The sequence below is a fragment of the Cyrtonyx montezumae genome, unplaced genomic scaffold (assembly GCF_038088225.1).
Source record: "Cyrtonyx montezumae isolate F1298 unplaced genomic scaffold, pur_monq_1.0 scaffold_7, whole genome shotgun sequence".
Lineage (NCBI taxonomy): Eukaryota > Metazoa > Chordata > Aves > Galliformes > Odontophoridae > Cyrtonyx > Cyrtonyx montezumae.
This window is the reverse complement of record NW_027072078.1, coordinates 3,253,353-3,265,904: the sequence shown is the minus strand read 5'-3', so window position 1 is coordinate 3,265,904 and position 12,552 is coordinate 3,253,353. Positions and strand designations below refer to the sequence as shown.

Below are 12,552 nucleotides of genomic sequence, written 5' to 3'. Positions count from 1 at the left end.
CTTACTTTACCGTTCCTTTAAAAAGAAGTTATTTCACTGAAATTGATTTTCAGTGGTGTTTGTTCACCTCCATTACTTCAGGCCAAGTGTTTAAAGGCAGACGGATGCCAAATTTTCTGATGAGAGTGAAGTGCAGAGGTATTCATAAAGCCCTGTGTTGGTTTCAAAGGTCTCACGCAGTTGGATTTTCCAGTTTAAATATGCTGCCAACTCGAGACTGTGACCTGCTCCCTGTGGACACGGCTGTTGGATGCTGTCTAGAACTAGTGAAGAGCTTTGGATAAACCTTCCAAAACTTGCCATCGAACGGAGTTGGGTTGAATGTACCACTTCCTGAAGCTTGGGAGGAGATGGCAGAAGATGAAAGCTGCTGGCCTGAATTTGTACCCAGGATCCTAAATGTGTTCCCATGCCTCTGCTTCAAGCAGACCTTGGAATGAATGCCTTCCATCCCCCTGAATGGTAGGATGGTGAGAAGCTGTTCGCTGGATGGGACTTGCTCCAGAGCTCCTGTGAAACAGACACGGATCACGGAGGTGTGGGAAACATGTTACACATGGCCTGCGTTGTTCTTCAAACTGAGGTGGTGACCCCTTGGGAAAACGTTGCTGCAGTTTGTGTGCACCAGTCTACAGCAGCAGTGGTTCAAGATCCGCTGCTGTCACAGTGGTACTTTGTAGAGGAGGGGTGGGGGGTTGGTTGGGTTCTGTCAGAGAAGGTCCTAGGCTGAGGTTGGGAACCTGCTGCAGAGCACGAGCAGACTGGACAGTGCTGGACTAAAAGTTGACATTTTTATCCAGTTACATTGCTGTAAACCATTTTGCTGCAAGAGAAACCCACAGCCAGATCCCGGGTCTGGGGGTGCTCGGTGTAACCCCGGCAGAGGGGCTGACTCACATTGACTCCTGCTGAGGATCTGGCCTGCAGTGGCTCATTTCTCTGGGTGACTCTCAGGCAGATTGCAGAAGACTGGGGTGCTTTGCATGGTCAGGCTTTCTAAAAGGATTAGAGATGGTTTTGCTTTTGCTGCTCCGGAAGGTTGGGCTTATTAAGCATATCTGTATGAGGAGAGAGGCATGACACTATCTTCATGTATTTCTAATTTAATGAATGTTTAATGCTTCTTTTATTGGAGCCAACATATATGTAGAGTAGGGGACTTGAACAAGGGGCTGACTTACTTATGTCAAATAATTGATGTTTGAGCTGCTCCTTTTACATGAAATGCAGACTTTACAGAGCAAAGAGATTGTAAAGAAAATATGAATTAAAGATTACAGCTAAGCAAGTCCAAGAAAACTTAGAATTCAAAGAGGCACTTGGAAGTTATCCTGCTTCCTTCTCTTTCCCTGCATCCTCTCAGCTGCCTCCATCCTCTCTGCTACGTTGGTAGGGTCCTGCATCTCAGACACAGCCTCTTCCACACCTACACATCTCTACAAAGGAGATCAGTGCAGTAATCTCGCCCCGGGTATTCCTGTATATTTGCACATCATCCTGGCCTGTTACACTCACGGGCTCACCAGCCAGTTTTGCTGGAGAGGTTAGGAAATACTTGTGAAGTGCATTTTTCTTCATCTCTATCCCTCATTTGTCGGCAGACATTTGTTAAATTGTTAATTTGTTTGTGGGTGAAAGAGCAATTATTTATAAGTGGTGGAGACCCTGTTTGTGCTGCCTGGAGAAGCCCAGTTGTGCCATCAGACACTGCTGGTCCCTACGATCCAGAGATGCCCTTCTGCCTGTGAACATCAGCATCCATTTCCTTCCACCTCCTTCTACTCACACTCTCCCTCTCTTCATGTTCTTGTTTTGCGCCCTCTCTGTGCAGGTGTGAGAGCTCAGTGCTGTAGCACAGGTTGCAAAGGGCTTGGCTGGTTGAGGACAATATCTTGGTGTAGGTTTTTTGTTTTTTTTTCCTGTTTGTATTTAGAAAACCTTTGTTCTGTGTTGATCAGAATCTGTGCATGAGGTTGAAGAGCTTAGGCTTAGTCATCAGCAAATAAAAGCCCAGTGGAAGAGAGGAGGGGATCTTGCTTTATTTGCTTTGGCTGGTTTTGTTGGCATGGTGTGGTTCCTCCTGCCCTGCTAATTGAACAGAATCAGGGAATGATGGGCAGTGAGTTCATCCCCCAGACCCTGATCTCCAGCTCTGCAAGTGGGGGCTCCCCTGGTTTATTCTTTCCAGGTAAACTATAGGATGTACTCGTCCCATCTGTACCCAGGATTGCCACAAGGAATTCAGTGGGCAGCTGGAAGGTACGGTACAATCCCACAGCTGATGTACACAGATGTATCCCATTCTGCATAAAATAAGCTGTGCTTTCCTCCCAGTTGAAAATATTTTGTGGCAGCAGGTTTTTTTTCTGGTAGAGAAGCTCAGAGCTCTCGGAATAAGTGAAGCAGCACCGGTGTCACACACAGGGGATGTATTGTGAGAGATGGGTCTGTGTGAGGGTGCATACTCAGAGTCCTCTGAGATGCTTCCATGCTCAGGCTTTCTTTGCTGTATCTGGTAGAGGCTGTACAAAGAGGAAGGGGATGTGCTGGCCAGAAAGTGCTGACTCACAGCACCGTGCCTGGGAAAAAGGCCAATTACAGCAGACTTGCTGTTCTTAGGCTTAAAAAGATCGCAGAAAAAAGCTTGGAATGATCAGATGTCCCCATTTTAATGCTTCCAGAATAATCTGGGAGAATGGGGAGGGTGACATGATTGTCCATATAGATCTTTATTATGGAGTCACCAAGTGGTTTGAGTTGGAAGGGCCCCTTGAAGGCCATCCAGCCCAACTTCCCCGCAATGAGGCAGTCCCCCTGTGGAGGAGGGATACAGACCATTGCAGATAAGGAGAACAAAGGTGCAGGGACATTTTGATGATGGATTATTTCAGGTAACCTGCTCTCTTTAAAACAAACCAACAAAGAGACAAGTGGGAAAAGCATAGCGGAGATCTCAGAACTCCAGTTGTGACGTGAAAGCACCCCCTGTGAACCCAGACAGCATCATGTGCTCATGCCACCCCTCTCAGCTCTTGCCACGTCCAGAAAAGGATGCAAAGCCAGAAGGAAAAGATCCCACACCAGCTCCTCTGCCTGCATCTGAGAAACCTGCCACAGCTTTCAGGTGCAGTGGGATGAGGAACCATTCTAGAAGAGCCTCACCCTGAGATCTCTGACTCACCACAGCCGTCGCTGATGTCCCAGGGGCTCCTTTGCACGTGGATTACTCACCTGCATGACTTTGTGGCAGTGTTCAGATGCGTCATCCCTCGTCTCCAGCTCGGCAGCATGGGCACCAGCCCCTTTCCTGTCCTGGCGTCCCAGTTCGGGGCAGGAATTTCTCCAGTGCTGGCTGCTATGCTGCAGGAGGTGTGTGCAAGGCACTCGTGCCCTCCCTGTGCTGCAGGGAGATAATTTTTGGTTGATTTTCAAGCGGCGTCAATCAAAAAAATATACAGAGAAGCGTATTACAAGAACTGTCAAACAGTAATTAGTAAGGACTTGGAAAACTTTGATTAGAAATGGAAACCTGTCTGCCTTAATAATAATGAATGTGCTATGTTTTGCAGCAAAACCTCATCTTTTCACAGCTCCCCCTGGAGAGCCAAACTGGGCTGTGGCTGTGGGATTTTGAGAACAAGCTCTGCCCCAGATGTCTCAGCCTAAGGGGCTGAGAAGTGTAGAGGAGCTGGGCTTGGATCTCTCGGTGCTCCCCAGGGTCTCATGTTGAGTCATTTCCCCCATATGTGAAGAATTTTCACTTGCTTGGTTTCGCCAAGCGGGTCAACCAGGGAGACAAAGGTGATTCCCTTTCCTTGCTGGCTCAGGCTGCCCACAAGGTGCTGGGGTCACCATCCCTGGCAGTGTTCAGGAACCACGGAGATGTGGCACTGAGGGATGCGGTTGGACTTGGGGATCTGAAAGGTCTCCTCCAACCTCAGTGATTCTCTGTGAGTCATCATTCTCATCATCAATATCCCTGCTCCTGACAAAGACAGGCAGCTCAGGCATCAGCATTTTCCCTCTTTTGGGTGCTCTCATCGACCCGTCGTGCAGCATTTGTGCCCAGCTCTGCCACCCTGCTGTGTGCAATGGGCTCAGCCTGGCTGCCCCGCGGCAGCAGCAGCTCCCAGCCAGCCAAGCAGCACTGCCACCAGCAGTGAGGAGCTCACAGCCTCCTCTTCTTGCTCTCTGCCATCGTCAGTGGGTTTTAATTAAGGGAGAAGGAAATGTGTTGCTTTTCAGCCACAGGGGGGCAAGGAGGAATTGGCCACAGCGTGAATAGGGAGAGGAGGAAGGGAAGGGGAGGGCAGGCAGCTGAACTGGCTTTAGTTAGATGGTGGTGTGCCTCCTTTTTATTCCAGCCAGTACAAAAAAATCACAAGATAAAGCTCCTTGGGTGGGCAGTGAGAACCAGCTGCAGGAGGGAGGGGGGGGCTGTCTTCAAAACAAATATTTCTTTGGCTTTATTCGGAGATTAAAACCCTTTCTGAGGCGGCAGCGTTGTTTATTGCAGCCCTCTGAACGCTGACTTTCTTACTGAGATCGCTGCGGAGGAATAAAGAGAAAATTAAAAATAAAAAAAAAAAAGGAAAAGAATGCAAAGCCAAACAAATAGACCAACTCCTGGCACTGGCAAGATTTCATCTTCCAAGGTCAGCTGTGATTTCATTGGGAAAGTGCTTTGCTCTTTGTGGCAGCCTTGGCGATGGCAGCCGGACGTACAAAGGACCATCTGGAAACCTGCTCCCAACTTCAGCAGCACATCACTTTGCCTCCAGACCCTGTTTGCTTGCTGGTTCCCTTCAGCTTCCATGCATAGCCCCAGTGAAGTGTGCCTACCTCTCCTTGGTTTAGAAATCCTCCATCCGGTCCAGATTTGGGAGATACCTTTTCCCCCTTTATGTTATTTCATGCAGTTGTTGAGCTCAGCTTTTGCTGTGTGCATTCAGGAGTACAAGAGCGCGTTTCATTTTCCAGATCAGAAAATGCTCAAAGGTATAATCAGGTCCTTCCACAGCATTTAATTATCCGTAATTAAAGGCATCTACACAAAGCGCCGGATTTTCAAAGACTATTCTTGTGTTACATTGCTAATGAATTAAGTAATTAATTGGCATTGAAAAAACACAATAGGAAACATCAATCTTCTAAAAGCGAGGCATTTTTAGGCATTTTGTAAAATCATTAAGTTGTATCAGGTCAGTGGCTGCTCTAACGTCTAAATCCCACTTCTGGTTTTAAATAAGAGGAAAACAAGGAAGGACAAGGCAGGGAAGGCTTGCTGGATCCTCGTTCCTGGTTGCTACTTGCAGTGCAAAATAACCATCCTGTCCTGTCACGTTGGAATAATGCCCCACGGCATCTGCTTGAGTATAAAAGCCCACACAGATTGTGGTAATGCATTTGTGGTGGCACCCAGAATTATTAGCAGAGGAAAGCACAATCCTTTCCCATTTGATGGTTTAGTTCAGTGCAACCATTCACATGCAAAACCAGCACTACTCATCTTATTTTTATTAGCAACCTGACTCTTTGCACGGCCCCATTAGGAAGCATTGTGCAAAAGCCATGGATGCCACTAAATTCAGGTGGCATCATGGGCCCTCGGAAGAGCAAAACCAGGGGGTGAGAGCATGGATTGAGGCATCAAAGCATTTCTATACGAGCTAACCCACTCCCACTGAATTTCAGTGGATTCACTTTTTCCAGATGGGAGAGGAAGGCTGCCCAGAGTGGATTCCTGCAGCCACAAAACCCCTCTCACCCCTCATACCAACAAGCAACCAATGCACGCAGCGGTGCTGCCATCAGCTTGCACTGACCACCCTCTTCTCCTCACCTGCTGTTGTGTTGGCTTGGTTTTTCTTCTGTTTTTTGTTTGGTTTTTTTTTCTGCAGTAGATTGAGCATTTAAACGTTCACCTCAGTAATCCTGCCCCACATTTTAGGCGGCTTGTTTTGTGTGAAATTAGCACAGTCACAGTTTCCACCTTATTTTATGACTGATATGGAAAGAAAAAAAAAGCTGTAAAACATCATGCACAGCTGTAGTGACCAAGTTAGATTCAATTCTGGCTTTATATTGATTTGACATGCAGCCAGCTCTCCCCCGTACATCATCCATGATTGCAGTTAAGGATGAAATACTGTTTTAATTCTTACACCAAATGTGGCTTTTTTTTTTTCCACGGGAAAAAAAAAAAGGCATAAAAATGTTAAAATGGGCTATAAACCATTAAATTTTCACACAGAGCACAACCAAGAGGTGAATGAGTTGGCTGAAAATCTCAATAGGCCCAGAGAGAACGTCCTGGTTGTTCTTCTGCTGCCATTAACCTTCACCTTGGAATGGAGATGCTCAGGCACAGAGCAAGGACGCTGCCCGTGGGAATCAGAGGCTGCTTTGCCATCTGTGCCCATAGCTGAGGTGCCCAAGGATGGAGGTTATAACAGGGAGTCCCCCGACACCGCTGCAGAGGCAGGGTGCTTTTCTTAGTGGGTTTGTTTCGACTGAATCCATTTTATGCCAGCTCTCCTCCCCAAAAGAACGGATTAGCCACGTTGGACCCATTAAAAGAATTAATGCACCTTCAGAGGGGCTGGAGTTCATTTGGGGAAATATCTATTTAGACGGGTTTTTAAAAGCCTATTACTTACCTGAAAGGTTAGATTGACCTAAGAGCTGCTTTCACTGCCTGCCTACAGTGTTCCTCCCCAAGCTTTATGCTGTCTTCAAAGAGATTTTTAGGAGACAAATCCTTTTCCTTTAGATGCTGTACTGAGGGACATGGTTTAGTGTGAAATATTGGTGGCAGGTGCACTGGATGATCTTAGAAGTCTTTTCCAACCTCGGTGATTCTATGATTACTCTGCCAGTGGTAAATGTTGAAACTTAGTCCACAGGTGGTGTTTGTTCTGTCTCAGCACCCTATTCAGTACTGAACATACCTGACTCGGATAGCTGTCCTCTTCAATGGCTTTCCTGAGCAATGGCCGCACGTTGGCCCGCACCATGCAGGCAGGCATCACCATCCCTAAGCAGACTGCTTTTAAATTGCACCCATCGATCTTGGCTGCACCAAAATGCTCCTGCTCCAGTATTTATCGGGGCCTAAAGTTCTGTCTCTGCATCAAATTAAGCCACTGTGCCATCAATAAGGAGGAGTAATGCAGTGCGTGCCCAGCTGGATGTGTCCTGTCCTGCATTTGTTTGCTGCTCCTGATGAAGACTGATAACGAGCTATCATTAACGGTCTTAGCGTGGTGCAAAGCACGAAGGATTAAATCAGTCAGTGCTGCTGGGTGAGCAGAAGTCTCCCCTTGGTCTGAACGTAGCTTTTCAGCTCGGCCTCACCTCCTCAGTGCCCTCCTTTGAATGATGCAGTGCGTTGTGAGAGCGAGCAGTGTGGATTTAGGTGAGAGAAGGATGCTGCAGAAATATATTTCTAATTCTAATGCAGAGATTAAATAAGGCATCTTCAGGCACCCAGCAGTGTGAATTATGGCTGGGAAAATCACGTAAATAGGCAGCATGGGGGGAGAAGGGGTGTTAGCATGGCATTGGGATGGGTGGAAGGTGCAGGAAAAAGGGGCAAGAACTGATGAGCAGCTTTGGAGGAGATGCACTCTTTGGGGCAGGACCGAAAGCTGATGGGTGCCACAGTGCTCTGCTTATGGCAGGAAGGATTCTCCTGAAGATGAGGCAGCACCCAGCTGCTGCCAGATGTTCTCAGCATGGTAGATACACCTGCATTGCTTTGTTGGCCTATGGGGCAATAGCTTTGGACTGCAGGGGATCCCGGGGAGGTTTTTGCCTGCTGTGTTTGTTGGGAACATGCCGGGTGGATAGGGCTCTGTCTTACCCTGGAGGACATGCAAGTCACTTCCTGAAGCCACCATGTCCCCAGCACTGCTTTCTGTACACCCTCAGACTTCAAGGACACTTTCCACTTGGACCTTCGGCTTTGGCCTCTCTCTAACACAAAAATGAAACCCCAGGGCTGTTATCTCCTTGTGGTATTTTCAGTCCAGCCTGCAGTGCATCACCAACTTGAATTTTAATTAAGGCAAACCTCACCACCATCAGCTGACTTCCTTATGTCTCACCTCTGGCTTCACCTGCTGCCTTCTCCTCCCCCGTGGCGAGAGGGGCCTTCAGTCTTGATGTGAGGCAGCAAAAATAAGACTTCTTCCCTCCTCCGCTCATTAATTAAAGCCACAAATTGAGCGACTTTCTTGCAGTCTGAAACAGTCACATAGATAGCATTGACAGAACAAAATTAACATCTGAAAAAGTCCTGCAGGGTCAGCACATCAGTGGTGGGGGGCCATTAAAAACAAGATGTTGTTCTGCTCACCCCCCAGCACAGAGCTCAGCCTGGACATGGAAAAAGTCACAAAGTGCAGGCAACTCGGGATTCCTACTTTCTGCAGCCGAGCCTGGAAAGTAAATGGAGGAATTGATCTGCATGGGGTAGCTGCTCCTTCTCAAGACCATGTTTTTTAGTGTGCTTTGTATCTGCCTGTGCTGGGAGGTGTCCACAGGCAGCCCCGTGCAGGGCTTGCCCTTGTTCCTGGGCACAGTTCTCACCTGGTCCTTGCTTTGCACATGGTTGTGTCAGCCAAGTCATGCTGGGAACACTGCAGTGTGGTCACATGGAGATCTCTGCAGCATGAGGACACACAAAAAGATCTCCCTCCACACCGAGAGAGCACTTGAAATGGCCCCCACTCCACGTACCAAACTGCCAGCAGTTAATCCCTTTGCCATAGTGCATTTGTGGTTGCGTTCCAAAAGCAAATTCATCAGGACTCATTCATCTGAATGAGTGTCCGTGGGGATGCTTGCAGGCTGCCTCCATTTGGAAACAGCATGGGAGGAAGGGGAGAGGAACTCCCTCCATTGGGAAACCACAGTGCCTGCTGACTGCCCTGGCAGGAGCACAGGGATCTGTAATGAGGAGAGCACTGCTCCTTGCTGAAAGGGGACAGTCAGGAGCTGCACTGAAGTCAGCAGGCTTAGTTTTGCACAAGATGCTCTCCAGGGCAAACCAAATATCACAGCTGGCCTGAAGTGATTCGCTTAACATTTTCCTTCCTTCTTATGACTTGTCTGCACATACAAAGCTAAATCCAGAGCTGCTGCAAGTCCAGTAAAACCCACAGCACTGGCAGCACACTGGAGAGCATCAATCCCTCACCCAGAGTTGTGGAATCCCAGCTGGACACTTCCCTGTACAACCTGCTGTAGCAGGGGGGTTGGCATTGAGCATCCCCAGAGGTCCCTTCCACCCTCCTTTAGCAGGAGGTGAGTTCAGTGGGTGTCAGTATCCAGTCTGAGGCACAAGGACCACAAAACTCACTGTCCCTGTTCTCACAAACCAAAGTGGATGTGTTTTTTCTCTTTGTGCTACATCTCTCCCATCAAAACAACGCCTGAACTTCTGTGCTATATCACCATAAAAATCTTGACAGCTGTTCTAGCAAACAGCCCGGAGTGCTGTGGTCTTTTATGAGTATTAATTATGTTAAGCAAAGCAGATCTCACAATTACATTGTCTGTGGGAGCAGCAAACTTCTACCATCCGTCTCCCTGAGCAAGGAGGAGAAGGGCTGATTGCTGCCCTGCTTTCAAAGGGGTGGGGGCTGCAGCTGCTGTTAGAGAAAACACAACGACAGCCCAGAGAAGCTCCTTGTTCCTTCTGCTGTTACCACAAATAACTTTCTTGATGTGCTTGACGTGTCATCAAGTGCTCCTGAGCGGCCTCTTCTTCTGAATAATAATAAAGAACCACATTGCTGGTCTAGTCTGGCTGTGATGCACACTGCCAGCAGCTTTGGAAAGCCAGGATCTACGTGTGGAGCCAAGCTCCGGAGGGGGGAAAAAATGGATGGCTGGTAACCTCTGTGCTGGAAAGCAGGATCTCTGGTAGCTGATTAAAAGAAAGAGAGGGCAGAAACGTTGCTTTCCATTTTGGTTGGGAGGGCTTGCTGTACTGTGCAGAAGGAACAGCCACTCACTCCTGCATCCTGCTGGAAGGCTGGAGGATTTCATCCACACCAGGCTGGCTGTTGGCACTGTAAACCTGTTGTGCTTATGCAGCAGGAGAGGGATCTGCTTGGAAATGCACGTTGGTGTTGAAGCAGCATTAGATGCTCAAATGACGTGATTAACAGGCAGCTGCAGGGCAACAGCAGAGAAAATGATCTTCCCCTTTCCTTGCCACCCTAATCTTCAGAGGAAGCGTTTTGCTTAAATGTTAATGAAAAGGGTTTTTTTTTTTTTCTCCTGGAGAGCAGAGCAGGCTGTTGTTTGGAGCCTGCCCATCCTCAGCATCCCCAGTGCTGGCAGGCAACCAGAGTGTCCCATTAAGGAGGTACAGGCACTTACTGCAGCTTTAAATACAGCCAGCTGCATTTACTGGCCTTTCCATTGCATTTGACCCAGACTTTTAGCAGCAGAAAATGAGCCTACCTGATGGAGGAGCCCGCTTGGATGTCATAACACAGCAGCATCCATCAGGCTTCATGAAGCAGAGAATTAACATCTGTTGGAATTGCAGCAGCAGCACAGCCAGACACCCTGAAGACATGGGGAGAAATGACAGTTTGAAAGGGTTGCTGGAAAACACCGCAGCTGAGTGCACAGCCATTGCAAAGGAGTCTTCCAACGAGACCAAACTGGAGTTCAGGTCTCTCCTTGCATCTCCCAGATCAAATGAGGAGGGGTAATTGCAGTGAGAAAGTGGGACGGTTTATTGACACCGAGTGCTTTATTTATCAGCAGGTAACACGCAGAGCAGGGCTCTTGAGAACAGTAAATAATGATGTGGTATTTATAGTCTCGAGGAGGCTTGGGGTGAGTGAGGAAGCCTTGTGTGGGGTACAGCCAGCACAGGCAGACCTGCCTGCAGCTGTGATACATGATACACCAAGAAAAGCCACATTCTGGTGCAGGCACCATCAGGAACTCGTTCCTTGGGCTGTTGTACTGAGCCTTTGTTAACTTGAACATGAAGGAGCATGTGTAAAACTCGAGAGGCGTTTATTAAAGGGGGGGGAGGCCACTTAAACATGGGCAAAATTCAGGCAACACCACTCATTTTCCAAATGAACCCCATGCACTAGGAGAACATGGCCAGCCGAGGGGTGGCATTTTAGAGCAACAAGCCAAACCACCACTCAGATGTCTTCACACTTCCTTGGTGCCTTGCACGTGACCACCCCAATTTGCTAGTCTGACTTTAATTCATGAAATCATAGAATCACAGAGAGGTTGGTTGGGTTGGCAGGGCCCCCAGAGCCCACCAGTCCCAACCCCCAGCGTGGACAGGGACACCTGTCCAGAGCCCCCATCCAGCCTGGCCTGGGGCACTGCCAGGGGGTGAGGGGGAGCAGCCTGTTCAGTCTCACTTGGGAGACTGACCGTTTTTGTGAACCCAGTGCCATAAATCACCTGTGGCTTCCAGCACTGGCGCTTGGGATGCAGGATGCCCGGGCTCTGGTCCCATCCATCAGTGCAGGATGAGCAGCTTACAGCAGCAGTGCTTGTCCTCGTGGTCTTGTAGCCAAACCTCGGGATAAAGCAGCACTAAATGAGTACACAGCAAATTAAAGGCAGACACCCAACTTCGTTTAGTTAAGTAAAAGAAAGAACGAGAAACACACATTCATTTCCACGATGTGCCCGTGTTCCCACAGGTCCCAACTGCTTCGCAGGAACCACCATCATCCCCGCGGGCATCGAGGTGAAGGTGGACGACTGCAACATCTGCCACTGCCACAACGGGGACTGGTGGAAGCCAGCACAGTGCTCCAAGCGCGAGTGCCAGGGCAAGCAGGCTCTGTAGCTGCAGAACCCCGCGGCTCCAACGCGTCCCAGCTCTTCCAGCTGCTGCAGGGTCACCACCGAGGCCACCGGGCTCTCCCGGAGGGACGGGGCTCCCAGCCCGCCCTCTTGCTTTCGGCCCCACGTACCCAGCACCCAGGTCGCTGCTCTGCTTCCCTTCCAGCACTCAGTAGGGATTCCGTGGTGAGATGTGGAGAGGAAAAAGCAGAAGAGAGAACGCACTGTCCTGCGCAAGCCCTCGGACTGGCGATGCCTCTGAGGCGCTGCTTCGCTCACTGCTCTCACTTCTGACAGCGCGGATCGTGGTTTTCCAAAGTCATTTCTTTTGCTGTTGTGATTTCCTTATGATCATTTTTTTAAGCCAAAGCTGGGATGGTCGGGGCAATACAGCTATGAGCGAAGCAGCGGGTGGTCTCCGTGGTGTCTGTGGGGGGGCTCTAAGGACAGGAGGGGGCATGGGGCTGAGTCCAGTGCTGGGTCTGTGCTGACCTTCCCCACTGCGTGGGGACAGTGACACTGAGGATGCCGACACAGGCACCGTCTTTGCAAGGACATCAAGAACACAGCATCTCCACCAGGTCGGAGATGCACGGCGTGCTGGGGCCGGCTGCTCTCCCTCTGATCCACTAGAGCTGCGCCAGTCACCACTCCCACTTCGTTTGCTGCTTTTTGCCCATTGCCATTAGGACAAGAGTGGTTATC

The 12,552-nt window shown here is 49.2% G+C and overlaps 1 protein-coding gene across 2 annotated transcripts in view; it reads left to right on the top strand.

The window, feature by feature from the left end:
* Nucleotides 1-11,871, top strand: part of VWC2L (von Willebrand factor C domain containing 2 like) — a 32,841-nt gene extending 20,970 nt beyond the window's left edge. Inside the window, exon 4 of one of the 2 annotated variants that reach the window (XM_065750547.1) lies at nucleotides 11,703-11,871. In XM_065750547.1, the coding sequence (XP_065606619.1) occupies nucleotides 11,703-11,851 (149 nt within the window). In that variant the 3' untranslated portion in view covers nucleotides 11,852-11,871. The remainder of the gene's footprint in view (nucleotides 1-11,702) is intronic. The other variant, XM_065750548.1, reaches the window with a different exon arrangement.
* The last annotated feature ends 681 nt before the right edge of the window (nucleotides 11,872-12,552 follow it).